Here is a 16,561-nt window from a genome sequence, read left to right as displayed (position 1 = left end):
ATTGCAATCACGTTGGAGATCTCAATTTCATGAGATAGATTTTTTTTTTTCTAAACCTTAACACCACTGTCTCCCTAGACACCTCACACATTTATAATATGTTCCTATTGGCACCCTTACAACAAAAAGGGTTCCCCTACGAGGACAAACCAAAGAACCCTCAACCTAGCACCTTTTTTCGAAGAGTGTATACCTACAAGCTATGAAGCTGTTTTTTACATTGTTGCAAAAATGACTTTTGCACCTCCGAAGGACGCAAAAGGCACACAATGCCAAGCAATTTTGCAAGGAATCAGATTTTTTTTTATCCTGTCTTTTGAAATTGTATGGGTGCAACATATTATGGATTCCCTGTTGACCACACCATCTATCAATGTAAAGTATTACAGTACATCTAATATAGTGTTAATTCTGATAACCTCTTAGCGCTAGGGGTCAGATTTTTTATTTTCTTAAAATAACGTTCCCAAGTTAAACGGACATTTTCTCAGGCCCAGATCGTAGAATATGCATATAATTTACAGATTATGATAGAAAACACTCCAAAGTTTCCAGAACTGTCAAAATATTGTCTGTGAGTATAACAAAACTGATTCTGCAGGCGAAAACCTGAGAAAATCTAACCCGGAAGTGATATATTTTTTTTAATCTGTGTTTCCTTGACCGTCTTTCTTCCATTTAAAGGGGTATCAACCAGATTCATTTTCCAATGGCTTCCTCAGGCTGTGACCAGGCTTTAGACATAGTTTCAGGCTTTTATTTTGAAAAATGAGCGAGATTTTTCAAAAGTAGTCAGGTGTCCTCTAAATAGTTCCTGCGCGCGAGAGAGGAGCTCCCCATTTTCCTTTTCTCTCTTAAAGAATAGGTTATGGTCCGGTTGAAATATTATCGATTATGTTTGTTAAAGACAACCTGAGGATTGATTATAAAAAACATTTGACATGTTTCTACGACCATTACGGATACTTTTTGGAATTTGTCGAACGGAACAAGGCTTTGGTTTTCTGAACATGACGCGCAACCCAAATGGCGTTTTTTGTGATAAAAGTAATATTTATCGAACAAAAAGAACATTTGTTGTGTAACTGGGAGTCTCGTGAGTGCAAACATCCGAAGATTATCAAAGGTAAGCGATTAATTTTATTGCTTTTCTGACTTTCGTGACCAAGCTAACCAAGCTAATATAAGGCTAACTGTTCTAGCATTGATTGCTACACTCACAAAAGCTTGGATTTCTTTCACTGTAAAGCATATTTTCAAAATCTGACACGATAGGTGGATTAACAACAAGCTAAACTGTGTTTTGGTATATTTCACTTGTGATTGCATGATTATAAATATTTTTAGTAATATTTTTAATCTGATACGTTTCGGAATTTTCTTCTTCCTTTCAGGACCGGAACGAGGCTGTAGTTTTCTCAACATAACGCGCAACCCAAATGGCGTTTATTTGTTATAAAAGTAATATTTATCGAACAAAAATAACATTTATTGTGTAACTGGGAGTCTAGTGAGTGCAAACATCCGAAGATTATCAAAGTTAAGCGATTAATTTGATTGCTTTTCTGACTTTTGTGACCATGCTAATTTGGGGCTAGCTGTTGTAGCACTCACAAAAGCTTGGATTTCTTTCGCTGTAAAGTATATTTTCAAAATCTGACACGATAGGTGGATTAACAACAAGCTAAGCTGTGTTTTGGTATATTTCACTTGTGATTGCATGATTATAAATATTTTGAGTAATATTTTTGCATCATGCAATTCTAGCCGTTGTTTAGGAAAGTGATCCCGCTAAAGGGATCCGTAGCGCAGAGAAGTTGACTACAAGAAATTAGGACCAAATTATAGCCTGAGAAATTCTCAGCTCTTTGCATTGCTAGGTAGAACCCTTTGCAGAGGGTTCTACATATAACCCTCTATGTAGGGTTCTTCATAGAACCCCTGTAAATGATTCAATCTAGAACCCTCTATGAAGTATTCTTCCTAGAACCCTCAATAAACGATTCTACCAACAACCCATTTATCATCAAAAGGTTCTTGCTCGGACACTCTAATCGAATCACATATTATTTATCACATGCGCCGAATACAACAGGTTAAATGCTTACTTACGAGCCCTTTCCCACCAATGCAGAATTAAAAAGTCTGAAAATGTGCACAAAAAAAGAAATAGTAAGACAATAAAATAACAATAACGAGGCAAAATACAAGGAGTACTGGTACTGAGTCAATGTGCTGGGGTATGTGGTGGTTGAGGTGATTGAGGTAACCATATGAAGGGTTCTACCGAGAATACTTTTATCTTTTAAGGGTTCTTCCTTAAACCCTCTATGTATGGTCACACCAGCTTTATTAGCCTTTAAAATTAAATTATTTATGACAATACATAACATACATCATAATGTGTATGTTTTGGGGCCTAGTTATACCCTAACACTATCAAGACACAAGGCGAGACCCAGATTCAGACACAGGAGGCAGATGTTTGGAGTCTTACAATGTTTAATAATCCAAAGGGGTAGGCAAGAGAATGGTCGTGGACAGGCAAAAAGGTGTAAACCAGATCAGAGTCCAGGAGGTACAGAGTGGCAAACAGGCTCGGGGTCAAGGCAGGCAGAATGGTCAGGCAGGCGGGTACAGAGTCCAGAAACAGGCAAGGGTCAAAATCAGGAGGACTAGAAAAAGGAGAATAGCAAAAAGGAGTACGGTAAAAACACGCTGGTTGACTAAACATACAAGACGAACTGGCATAGAGAGACAGGAAACATACACTCTGGGAAAATAAGCGACACCTGGAGGGGGTGGAGACAATCACAGGAAAAGGTGAAACAGATGAGGGTGTGACAAACACAGTGGTGTTAGCAAACTCCTGGTTTACAGGCCACATCAGGCCTGCAAGGCAAATTATGCTGGCTTGGAAAGTGATGTGTAAATCCTATTGGAATCCAGCCAGAGTGAGGATATCCAACAATAAGAACCTCTAATCACCGTAACCTGCATTCAGAATGACTGCCACAGTAGGGAAGATTGAGAAACGAAAGTAGCTAAATCATCTAAACTGGAACAACAATCTCAGTATTGGGTGCAATAGTTCCAACTCCTAACAGATTGTATTAGATTTTGAAAAATGTACAGTTTGTTATTTATCTGGAACAACTATCTCAGTAACGTGTGCAATAAGTCCAACTACTAACAGATTGGGTAAGTTGAGAAAAATGTATGTTATTTATCTTTGTGACGCATAGCATTAATCAACTAATCAATGTAAATGCAAAAACACAGATATTAAAACAATCAATTCTAAATATCAACCTGCAATAAAGCATGTTGGGAAATATGATAAAGATGGGCATGGTTTTGAGAGTTTCACTCTAAAGAGATTAAAGAGTACAATCACACTCAACTCTGGTCATTACATCAACACTGATGTTGCTTTACACCACTGAGTGTTAATTTAACTCCTGAACTAGAAATATTACACTGAAAAATCAAGACTAGGTAAAACTGGCCAATACACTGCTTGTTCACTCTTTCCCCACAACTATTCTTCTACTCTCCGCTCAATAAAAATCACAGAAAATACTCATTTGAAAGACAGAAATCATGGCAAAGATGTCAGCACTATGTCAGCACTGTATACAGTTGAAGTCGGAAGTTTACATACACTTAGGTTGGAGTCATTAAAACTCGTTTTTCAACCACTCCACAAATTTCTTGTTAACAAATTGTAGTTTTGGCAAGTCGGTTAGAACATCTACTTTGTGCATGACACAAGTCATTTTTCCAACAATTGTTTACAGACAGATTATTTCACTTATAATTCACTGTATCACAATTTCAGTGGGTCAGAAGTTTACATACACTAAGTTGACTGTGCCTTTAAACAGCTTGGAAAATTCCAGAAAATAATGTCATGGCTATAGAAGCTTCTGATAGGCAAATTGACATAATTTGAGTCAATTGGAGGTGTACCTGTGGATGTATTTCAAGGCCTACCTTCAAACTCAATGTCTCTTTGCTTGACATCATGGGAAAATCAAAAGAAATCAGCCAAGACCTCAGAAAAAAATGTAGACCTCCACAAGTGTAGTTCATCCTTGGGAGCAATTTCCTGAAGGTACCACGTTCATCTGTACAAACAATAGTACGCAAGTATAAACACCATGGGACCACGCAGCCGTCATACCGCTCAGGAAGGAGACGGGTTCTGTCTCCTAGAGATGAAGGTTCTTTGGTGCGAAAAGTGCAATTCAACCTTTTGAAGATTCTAAAGGAAAAAGGTACAAAAGTATCTATATCCACAGTAAAACGAGACCTATATCGACTTAACCTGAAAGGATGCTGAGCAATGAAGAAGCCACTGCTCCAAAACCGCCATAAAAAAGCCAGTCTACGGTTTGCAACTGCACATGGGGACAAAGATCTTACTTTTTGGAGAAATGTCCTCTGGTCTGATGAAACAAGAAAAAAACTGTTTGGCCATAATGACCATCATTATGTTTGGATGAAAAAGGGGGAAGCTTGCAAGCCGAAGAACACCATTCCAACCGTAAAGCACGGGGGTGGCAGCATCATGTTGTGTGGGTGCTTTGCTGCAAGAGAGACTGGTGCACTACAGAAAATAGATGGCATCATGAGAAAGGAAAATTATGTGGATATATTGAAGCAACATCTCAAGACATCAGTCAGGAAGTTAATGCTTGGTCAAAAATCGGTCTTCCACATGGACAATGACCCCAAGCATACTTCCACAATTATGGCAAAATGACTTAAGGACAACAAAGTCAAGGTATTGGAATGGCCATCACAAAGCCCTGACCTCAATCCTAACACCACAGTCCAGAACTGAAAAAGCATGTGCGAGTAAGGAGGCCTACAAACCTGACTCAGTTACAACAGCTCTGTCAGGAGAAATGGGACAAAATTCACCCACCTTACTGTGAGAAGCTTGTGGAAGGCTACCCAAAACGTTTGACCCAAGTTAAACATTTTAAAGGCAACGCTACCAAATACTAATTGAGTGTATGTAAACTTCTGACCCATTGTGAATGTAATGAAATAAATAAAAGCTGAAATAAATAATTCTCTACTATTATTCTGACATTTCAAATTTTTTAAATAAAGTGGTGATCCTAACTTTACCTAAGACAAGGAATTTTTACTAGGATTAAATGTCAAGAATTGTGAAACTGAGTTTAAATGTATTTGGCTAAGATGTATGTAAACTTCCGACTTCAACTGTATGTACAATTAGGGGAATCGTTACACAACTCACATGCACACATAATCCAATATAGGTCCAATACTGGATATATTTATTTTTTCAATTTTAGCCTAAAATGACATACCCAAATCTAACTGCCTGTAGCTCAGGACCTGAAGCAAGGATTTGCATTTTCTTGAAACTATTTGAAACACCTTGCAGTTTGTGGAAATGTAAACTGAATGTAGGAGAATATAACACATTAGATCTGGTAAAAGATAATACAAAGAACAAAACTTTTTTTGGTATTTTTTCTGTACCATCATCTTTGAAATGCAAGAGAAAGGCCATTATGTATTATTCCAGCCCATGAGCAATTTTGATTTTGGCCACTAGATGGCAGCAGTTTATGTGCAATGTTTCAGACTGATCCAAAGAACCATTGTATATATGTTCAATATTTGTATCAAGACTGCCCAAATGTGCCTAGTTGGTTTATTAATAACTTTTCAAGTTCATAACTGTGCACTTTCCTCAAACAATAGCATGGTATTATTTCACTGTAATAGCTACTGTAAATTGGACAGTGCAGTTAGATTAAAAATAATTTAAGCTTTCTGCCAATATCAGATATGTCTATTTCCTGAGAAATGTTCTTGTTACTTACAACCTCATGCTAATCGCATTAGCCTACGTTAGCTCAACCGTCCCGTGGGGGACCCACCGATCCTGTTAAAACATTCTCACACCAATTTTTACTTTTCAGATGACTCTCATTCCTGATGTTAGTTTAAACACTGAGATAATCAGTAACGCTCACGCACTGTTGAAAAGAAAGAAAACAATAGAAAGAAAAAATATTCAGATTCAGAAAGTTTCTATCTAGAACCCTTCTTGCATGCCAAATAATTCTTCTTGGCTTTCAAAAAATCATCAAAGAACCCTTTCTTCCAAAAACGGCTGTTAGGATGAAAAAGGTTCTAGGTAGAACTCTGCCTTACAAAGAACCTTCTTCTTCCAAAAAGGGTTCTTCAGATCAAAATGGTTCTTGGTAGAACCCTATCCCTCCAAAGAACCCTTTTGGAAACCTTTTCGCTAGGAGTGTAGGTCTAATACTATGCTCTCTCAAACACCATATGTCCATGATGCTCCACCCAATGGGAATAGACACTAGCAAGAAACGAGTGATCTCCAACAACCCACCCGGGACATGGACAACAAAGGGTGATGACGATAGCATAGTCCACTTTCTGTCATCTGATCACGTGGAACACTCGCCTGGGGAGAGAAGCAACAACTCAAGAACCCCTTTGCAATTTGCTAGTCAGAGCACTTCATCGGCATGTGGAATAAAACTATTGGATTCCTTAGGACTGGAGGACGTTTGCTGATGCATATACTGTAGCATACAATGGATGGGAAGGAAAGCACAAGGTTAAGCTGACGTAGATGCTGCATCGGGCCTGTTGAGAGATCCTGCACAAGTTCCATTTTTAACAAGCACACCCACACAGTGCCAACTCTGCCCTCTCTATTGTCCAAATGGATGCAAACTGTCACACGATTCATTCCACGGAGGAGGAGAGTGGCACTGTTTTATTCTTTCCTTGTTATTGTCCTTTCACGAGTTACTCAGACTTCAACATTTAGTATGTTTACATCAAATTAATAATTCAAACTGATTAAACAGATTATGGCCGAGTATGGCTTTAGTTAGGTCATAATTGAAGTAAGCATACGCTGATTAAAACACCTGGATTTCTGAGCAATCTTTAGAATTATTAGGACATGTAAACACCTTAATCGGAGTTCCAGTGGTTTATTTGATCTGTGGATGTGCTAGCACCAGCAGCACGAGCCCCCCTCTTTTGTGCAAGTGGCGTGAATTCAGGAAAAAAATAAAACAAATCACATACAAACTTTACATGTCCGAACATGTCCGAGCTTCCCAAAAATGACATGGTTGCTGTGGTAGAACGATTAATTTGATTGGCGATTTAACATCATATATCAAAGTCCCATTAGGTAGCCTGGTTTCAGGATTATTCGGGAAATCAGAGCATGTAACTATTATATGAATCTGAGTACAGTGGCTTGAGAAAGTATTCACCGCCTTGGCATTTTTCCTATTTTGTTGCCTTACAACCTGGAATTAAAATGGATTATATGGGGGTTTGTATCATGTGATTTACACAACATGTCTACCACTTTGAAGATGCTAAATATTTTTTCTTGTGAAACAACATGAAATATAACAAAAAAACAGAAAATGTGAACATGCATAACTATTCACCTTTTGCAACAATTATAGCTGCATGTCTCTTGGGGTATGTCTCTATAAACTTGGCACATCTAGCCACTGGGATTTTTGCCTATTCTTCAAGGCAAAACTGATCCAGCTCCTTCAAGTTGGATGGGTTCCTGCTTGTGTACAGCAATCTTTAAGTCATGCCACAGATTCTCAAATGGATTGAGGTCTGGGCTTTGACTAGGCCATTCCAAGACATTTAAATGTTTTCCCTTAAACCACTCGAGTGTTGCTTTAGCAGTGTGCTTAGGGTCATTGTCCTGCTGGAAGGTGAACCTCCGTCCCAGTCTCAAAACTCTGGAAGACAAACAGGTTTCCCTCAAGAATATCCCTGTATATATCGTCATCCATCATTCCTTCAATTCTGACCAGTTTCCCAGTCCCTGCCGATGAAAAACATCCCCACAGCCTGATGCTGCCACCACCATGCTTCACTGTGAGGATGGTATTCTCGGGGTGATGGGAGGTGTTGGGTTTGCACCAGATATAGCGTTTTCCTTAATGGCCAAAAACATACATTTTTGTCTCATCTGACCAGAGTACCTTCTTCCACATGTTTTGGGAGTCTCCCACATGCCTTTTGGCAAACACCTAACACTTTTGCTTATTTTTTCCTTTAAGCAATGGCTTTTTTCTGGCCACTCTTCTGTAAAGCCCAGCTCTTTGGAGTGTACGGCTTAAAGTGGTCCTATGGACAGATACTCCAATCTCCGCTGTGGAGCTTTGCAGCTCCTTCAGGGTTATCTTTGGTCTCTTTGTTGCCTCTGATTAATGACCTCCTTGCCTGGTCTGTGAGGTTTGGTGGGAGGCCTTCTCTTGGCAGGTTTGTTGTGGTGCCACATTCTTTAAAAAAATGTATAATGGATTTAATGGTGCTCCGTGGGATGTTCAAAGTTTCGGATATTTATTTATAACCCAACCCTTATCTGTACTTCTCCACAACTTTGTCCCTGACCTGTTTGGATTGCTCCTTGGTCTTCATGGTGCCACTTTAAACAATGCCACTTTATATAATATTTACATACCCTGCATTACTCATCTCACATGTATATACTGTACTCTATACCATCTACTGCATCTATGCCGTTCGGCCATCGCTCATTCATGTATTTTTATGTACATATTCTTATTCATTCCTTTACTCTTGTGTGTATAAGGTAGTTGTTGTGAAATTGTTAGGTTAGATTACTTGTTAGATATTACTGCATGGTCGGAACTAGAAGCACAAGCATTTCGCTACACTCGCATTAACATCTGCTAACCATGTGTATGTGACAAATAACATTTGATTTGATTTGCTTGGTGATGCCCCTTGCTTAGTGGTATTGCAGACTGGGGCCTTTCAGAACAGGTGTATATTTACTGAGATCATGTGACAGATCATGTGACACTTAGATTGCACACAGGTGGACTTTATTTAACTAATTATGTGACTTCTGAAAGTAATTGGTTGCACTAGATCTTATTTAGGGGCTTCATAGCAAAGGGGGTGAATACAGATGCCTGCACCACTTTTCCGTATTTTTTTTTTTGTTTAATTTTCTGAAACAAGTTATTTTATTCCATTTCACTTCACCAATTTGGACTGTTTTCTTTATGTCCATTACATGAAATCCAAATAAAAATCCATTTAAATTACATGTTGTAATGCAACAAAATTGGAAAAACGCCAAGGGGATGAATACTTTTGAATACTACCTCCATTTAACAAATCTCAAACTAGCCTGCATTAATCAAATGTGTTTGTTTAAAAAACATTTAAATACTGTATTCCAGAGTCAATTCCAGAGTCTCATAAAAATGGGAAATTAATTTACTACCTCCCACCATTTCATTACCAATCTCCTAGCACCTAGTCTAATTCCTTTATCAGGCCTGTTTCTGAATTATGCTCCTTAATGTGTATGAAAGACACAGAGATTGAGAAATGTGGACAACAGAGAATAAAACATCACATGTGTGGAATTTTACAGTAAATCAGACTCCAATTAAAGACTATCTACACACAGCAGAGGCACATACCCGCACAAACACACACAGAAAAACACACACAGAAGTGCATAAAAACACACACATCCTTATGACACACACACAACTCCCTTATGCCAGTTCCTCAGTATGGTCTAAGAATTCTAATCTTGGCAACGACAATAGGCTATTTCTACCCATACATAGCAGCAAAATATGCAATTTCATTTTTAAAGTCCGTCCCTGTGAGGGTAAACAATATCCATATTATGGTCATGAGTCTTGCATGAAATCACATTGTCACATATTGAGCTTGTGCTAAAATCCAACTTCAATACACAGTTATATGTGTTTGTGCGTGCGTGTGTACATGTGCGTGTGTGTGTGAGAGACTGTGACCGTGTGTGTGTGATCCTGCATGGTTTCATGGAAAATAAATGACAGCCTATCCAGTCAGCACACCATACAAAATAAACCGTAATCCGTTGCCACATTGACATCAATTTAGCAGCACCTTCTCGCATATCTACGGCTGTCAACAGCTCTCAAGTCAACTAACAATATCACCCAGTACAGCCGTAACATTCCGAGACAAAATAACTGTGTCTACAGTATGCTGCATCATTGGGTGTACCATTTATACATTCCTTTCCTCCCACTCAGAGACAATGACGCACAGAGCTAGGGCAAGGGCTACAGTTAAATGACTTGACACACTCAAGGAAGCGATACATCAACCTGTTGTTTTTTGGGCCAGACATCATGAGGCTGGGGAGTCAGTAATGCTATGGTTGCCATTTATCAAACGACAGGGTCGCCGCAGCTTCTGATCAACGTCTGCAGCACTATAACCAAACGGACAAAACACGAGCCTAATAAGCACAACCGGGCGACCCAGTGGGAGCATGCTTGGAAACAGGGAGACAGGAAAGAGGCACTGACACACACACACACACATACACCGTCGCTGACATTCTACGCACATACACGACTCTCTCCCCCTCCCTCCCGAACACATAAACACTGTCACTGAGATTCTATGCACATACACAACTCTCACACTCTCTCCAACACACACACAAGGTTATGCGATGACAGACAAAAATAGCATCCATTTTGAAAACTGTTGTTGCAGTTTGTTAGTAATCCAGGGCCCTCGCTGGCTTTCTGCAAAGACTTTCACCGTCTAACAGAATCGATTTTTTTCATACGGCACATTTGATTTGATTTGGTTTTATCCCTGCAGAGAGGAACAATCACTAGGTGATATTTAACAGGAAGTTGTATGCACAGCAGCTCAGCTCAACCTCTCAGTACCACAGGAATGTGGAGTACACATACATGCTTTTATTACTGTCCTTTTCCAGTATACTCTTATAGCATATTTCATTACCATATTTTACTACTTTTCATGTGGTCTGGGAAAACTATAGATTGGGGAGACGGGTGAATTAACATCAGACAACATCCCTTAGGAATCTTAACAACAGGTACTTGAGAAATAGGCTGCTTTGTTAGAGTCAAATCACACTAATATTCTCTAAACTGCAATATGTTAAAGGTCAAAATGCCAAATGGAAATTATGATTTACCCTTGTTTTGAATAATAAGTTATAGTTTCTTTCTGGATGCCCATGAAAACCATTGAAAGGTTACAAACCAGGTAAAAAACCAGGTGTTCTCGCATTGTGAGCCTGTTTGCAAAATGAGAAATAGTGTCAGACATATTGATTCAAATAATACAATAAACAAAATATTCATTACAATCGGTGAGAATAACACCACAAAAAAAGTACAGCTGTAATTACAGAGGTGAGGGACAAGGAATCTTAATGTGTTGATGAACATTTGAGCACTTTTACATGCCTGGAGGAATTCCATTAACTATCATGATTAAAGCAATCATCAGACTCATTGGTGCCTGTCAGATCTCATCTCTGCCTTCTCAATTACCCAAATCTCCTTGAACTCAATTGCTCACATCATCATGACGCTGTGGCAGAGCGTCCTCCTCACATATATTCTCGGCCCTGCACTGCAGCACAACAGGTTTACAGCAGAGATGTTCCCTCCTTTGGCCCCTCCAAATGAGCTAAGTGAAAGAATCCAGGGAGGCGAATTAAACCATTCTGCCATTCCACATGGAGCCCCACAGAGGACCCCATTGGCTTATTAAAAGCATTATTTGTCAGGTTAGAGGCTCTCACGGCAACCTCCTGCAGTGGGACATGGCTAATTCATGCATCCATTAGCCAGGAGTCGGCTACCCTGCTCAGGGTCATGGCAACATTGGGGCTGGCTTCTGGATTGAAAATAAGAGCATGAACCCCCCCCCCCCCCCCCCCCCACCAGGTTCACTCAACAAATGAGATGGGTAGATTGAAATCACAAAGAAGCACATGTCAGTGTAGACACACAATACATAAACACAAACATCGAACACACATCCCTATACTAACGCCATAATATGATTCACACCTGAAATACATTTTTTCCCAAGCAAGGATTTCTATGGTCACTGCAGTTCTTTACCAAGGTGAAACACAAATACCAGGAAACGAAACTGCAGCACAGCAGTAAACCAGCTAGGTCAGATTCTCAGTATTGGCTAATAACACACGCACAACAACATGCAGCTTTTGCTGAGGGTGCCGGAAGTAAAATGTTTAGATTTTGTGTCACTTCCCAAATGAGTTACACTGGCACATAATTTACCCCAAAACTGTCAACAGCCTAGGTTACATCGTTTCAGCCCATGACAGGGCCTGGCCTCCATCGTTAGCCTGTGGACACTTGGCTATGATTCACCTCCTGTGACGGCTATGACATATCGACAGATACACTGAGTTTCGTGCCCTTCTGTTCTCTAAAATGCTGCTTTCATTTTGGGCCGCTATAAAAAAGGCTCACATGCACCCCTTCTGGAATAGGGCCCTGGAGTCTTGAAAGGAACACTTTCAAATGTATTTTTTTGGTGACTGTGATGTAATGTGTTTTTAACCCTATCAGAAGATGATCAGCACAAATGTTGATGTTTGCAATTGGAACCACCGTGATTATGAGGACACCCTCACAGGATCATTGATTGAAGCATATCGATCAAAATCCGATTGAAACACCAACTTCTCTTGATTGGTACATGTTACGTGCAGCTGCCTCCGTGAAGTATCTAACGATAGCCTTTCATTTTCCCCACAAGAACGTATATGAACCTGACATCATATTTATTGATGACATTAACATATTTTGGTCAATATAGTGCAATAAGTGCAAAGCAATTAAAACGAATGAAATTGATGAGGGAAAGAGAATTGCGAATGCTTGTATAAAAATAGGTGTTACATTAAAATATCAGTATTACACAACATAATTATTATTTCAATTATTATTCATGAATTTGATAACATATCAAGAATACATATTAAGAATGAATGCACATATTCATTTTTAATAGTAATCATCCTAATGATAGCTGTTTAAAGGCCCACTTGCCTTCCAACTCCAAAAAGTGCAGAAAGCATACAAAGACAACTTCTTTTCTTCTTTAAATGACGCAGTCTTTCTTTAACATTGGGGGTGTGCCACCTTTTTAAAAAAAGCCACTTTTACAATGCGAGCTACAGTAAATGATATGGAACTACAAACATAAACGTTTACAGAGGATCATGGAATTATGACACAGGTAATATTGATGAAGGATCAAAAGTTTGGAAAATACATGGCAGAGTATTCCAATAAATAAATACTTACAGACTAAAGCAGAGAATTGTCCTGCGCAGTTTGATGGAGGCACTGCCGTACAGTGTTTTTTCGTCAGAAGGTGATTTATAAACATTTTTGTGATTCACAATATATGTATGGTTATATTCCTGAAAATGTAGTTGGGTAAGTTTACCTGTACACTTACATGTATGTGTATTCAATCTTCACCATATAAAAATAGATTCTAAATCACCAGTTAACTAGGACAACTTGTGTGTTCATCCAGTTAGGTTCAGAGAGAGACTTTCAGTTCCTGCAATCTCATGTAATTAAGAAATAAGAATAATAGAGTTTGGCACACCCCGTTTAATGCTTATTTTGTTGATGTGTCGTGCCAAGGCACCCTCAATATTGAGCCAGTACTTTTAAGGGGGGAAATCCTTCATATAGGGACAAATCTGTTGCTCAAAACTGACTGAAAGTGGTCTGTTTCTCAAGAACTTCGAGGTAGTCCGGCTCGACTTGAAGTTTCGCTTTTAGTTCCAAATATTCATTTCTGTTGGGCTCCACGTAAACAGTACTCGGCGCTGTGCCATAAAGCACTGTTTCTCGTATCCTCTCTGGGTGTAAGAACTGGCGTCTAACATCAAAGTTTGGGTTGTACGTGTACGAGACAGGGCCAGTGTACTTGTATTCTAGACTGTTACCGGAGGGGGATTGGTTGTCCGCCTCTATGATGCCCCTGAAGAAGTGCTCAGCATTGTCTGCAGGGGAGGGGTCCTCGCGAGGCTCAATAGTGCTCACGCTATAAGTGGGACTTCTCATGTTGCTGTTCCTCTCCTCATCCACATCACTCCTATAAGTCACCTTCAATTCATGGAGGTCGCGGTAATCCTCGACTGTGTTGCCTTCCCTGGACCTGTAAATGGGATTTTTGCACATGTGGCCCATAGGGTGAGGGATGTACTCATACACGTGTCCTGCGGGGGCTTTGACTTTGGGGACGGTTCGGTTATTACTGTAAAGGCTGTACTGCAAGTTAAACGAGCTCACGTCAGAGTTGTTGGTGCTGGTACGGTCGCTCTGGGACTTTTTACGCTTTTTCACCACAACAACAAACAGCCCCGCCGCCACAAAGACGGACATGATGAACACGAGCAGCAGGCTGAGGATGAGGACAGAGAGAGGGACGACGCTGCTAGTGGGGTTAGATCTCTGGTAGGTCTCTGTGGTGGTGGCTCTGTCCGGCAGAGGCTCGTCAGAGGGGGGCGCTGTTGAGACGACCACATCAGAGTAATCTGGACACAGCTGTTCAGACTGAACGGAACGCATATCAATCCCGCTGTGACGTTTGGGGGTCTCACATTTAACCTCATTAACAACGGTGCCTGCACTGAGCTGCTCGAGCCATATCTTCATGCCGACGACGTCACACGAGCAATCCCATGGGTTCTCAATCAGATCTATCTGCAACAGCAATTTTAGCTGATCTAACACACCGCTCACAGGCAGGTTTTGGAAGTGGTTACTGCGGAGATTAAGTCTAGAGAGGGACAGCCCAGTAAAGATTCCCGCTGGTAAGGTTTTCAGAAGGTTATTGTTGAGGAAAAGCAGCTGAAGGTTTGGCACAAACCGGAAGGTGCCCCCTACAATCTCACGGATTTTGTTGTATTCTAAGTAGAGATACTGCAAACTCTGCAGGCCAAAAAACATCTCTGCTGTAAGCCTGTCGATTAGATTACCATTTAAATACAGCCTACGCAGGTTGGTTAAATCCCCAAAAGCTCTGTCTTGGATGAGGGATATCCTATTGTTTCCTAGGTGAAGCAAATCCAATCCGGTAGCCTCCAAGAAATCAGATCTGCGTACCACAGGAATGTAATTCCCCGTGAGGTACATTTTTTTGGGATTGTATGGCTTGGGCTTCAGGTCAGATATGTTCTCAATCTTTCTCTCCTGGCAGTTGACGTTTAGTCCAAGATCAGCAATCTGCAGATTACACGTACAGGTGGTGGGACAGTCCAAAGGCACAGGAGATTTGGTCTGATAAGCAATGATGGGGCCATAGTTGTAAGGGTTAGCTGGAATCCGGGAGGTGGGCTTTGACCTGGTTCGGTTTGATTGACGGGTGCCCTTGGTAGGCCTTGACGACGCCTTGAAAGCATTCGACGAGGTGGCTGAGGCCGTCACCGAAGCTGGCGTGGTTTGGAAATATCCATTGGTGCTGAGTGGGGGAGGGGGGCGCATTTCATATTCAGAGATTGCTCGGCGGGGGCACAGCTCCTGTTTGGAGACCTCGTCCAGGTCTCTGCCATGCAGCCTGAACGGCGTCTCACAGACCACCTCCCCCACTAAAGCTGTGTACGATATGCTCTCCAGCCAAGCTTTCAGGGCAATGAGCTCACATGAGCAATTCCACGGGTTCTCCTCAAGTTGTAATTCCACCACTTTGTCCATGTGCTCCAGGAGCCCAATGTAAGGAAACATTTTCAACCGGTTGCCCCTGAGGTCCAGATGTGTCAAGGGAACATTCCGGAAAATGTTGGTAGGCAAAGCAGAGAGCAAATTGTCATTCAAAATGAGAACTGTGAGCTGATGCAATTTACTCAGGGCATTGGGCTCTATATTGTTGATGTAATTGTAATCAATCTGAAGGTATTCCAAACTCTCCAGGCCGACAAACGTATCATCCCTTAGGACGTCTATCTTGTTGTTGTTCAAGTGTAATCTCTTTAATCCCTGGAGTCCATTGAAAGCACCCGTTTCCACTTCATCGATAGCATTGTTGCCTAAATGCAATATGGTCGCCCCAGTGTAGTTGATGAAGTCGTTGAGGGACAGTTTCTTTAAGAGGTTCCCTGTCAGCAGAAGGTGGTACATTGAAAAATGCACCGGGCTTATTTCTGTCAGTCTGATGATCCCTCTATTCTCGCAGCTTACCGTCAGTATCCCTTCCTTCTCTTCGCATGTACATAGATTCCTACAGATCTCCCCGTAATTGTCGTACATCTCGACAAGACTCAGAGATGCTGCGATCAGAAGGATTATTTTCAGTATCCAGATATGCATTTTCGAGGGAGAAGGTGCCCCAGTTCACTGAAGTATGGTGCCAGTATGGGGTGTCATCTAGAAGAGAAAGGCAGGCATTGTCTGTTTAATGAACATCTTGTGTTAAGTGGAAAATCCCTGCATGCAGTGGTTACAAAGAGCTATACACTTGTGGATAGAGACAGAATACACTTTGTAAAGCATTTTAGGAACTATTTGCATATACATGTTTGGAGTTTTACGTGCATAAGAAAGAGCAGAAATCTGGACAGAGTTGCAAACACAATATAGTTATGCCATAAACATTTGTTGCAGCTAAAATGCCACATTCA

At 40.6% G+C, this 16,561-nt stretch overlaps 1 protein-coding gene across 1 annotated transcript; it reads right to left on the bottom strand.

Annotated features, from left to right (window-relative positions):
• Window positions 1-13,646: 13,646 nt before the first annotated feature.
• LOC120033210 (SLIT and NTRK-like protein 5) lies at window positions 13,647-16,190 on the bottom strand. The gene has a single exon (XM_038979494.1). It carries the CDS (start codon window positions 16,188-16,190, stop codon window positions 13,647-13,649), a length of 2,544 nt encoding a protein of 847 aa, XP_038835422.1.
• Between the last annotated feature and the right edge of the window lie 371 nt (window positions 16,191-16,561).

The sequence above is a fragment of the Salvelinus namaycush genome, chromosome 40 (genome assembly GCF_016432855.1).
Source record: "Salvelinus namaycush isolate Seneca chromosome 40, SaNama_1.0, whole genome shotgun sequence".
In the NCBI taxonomy this organism is placed as follows: Eukaryota; Metazoa; Chordata; class Actinopteri; order Salmoniformes; family Salmonidae; genus Salvelinus; species Salvelinus namaycush.
This window is presented reverse-complemented; position numbering and strand designations above follow the sequence as displayed.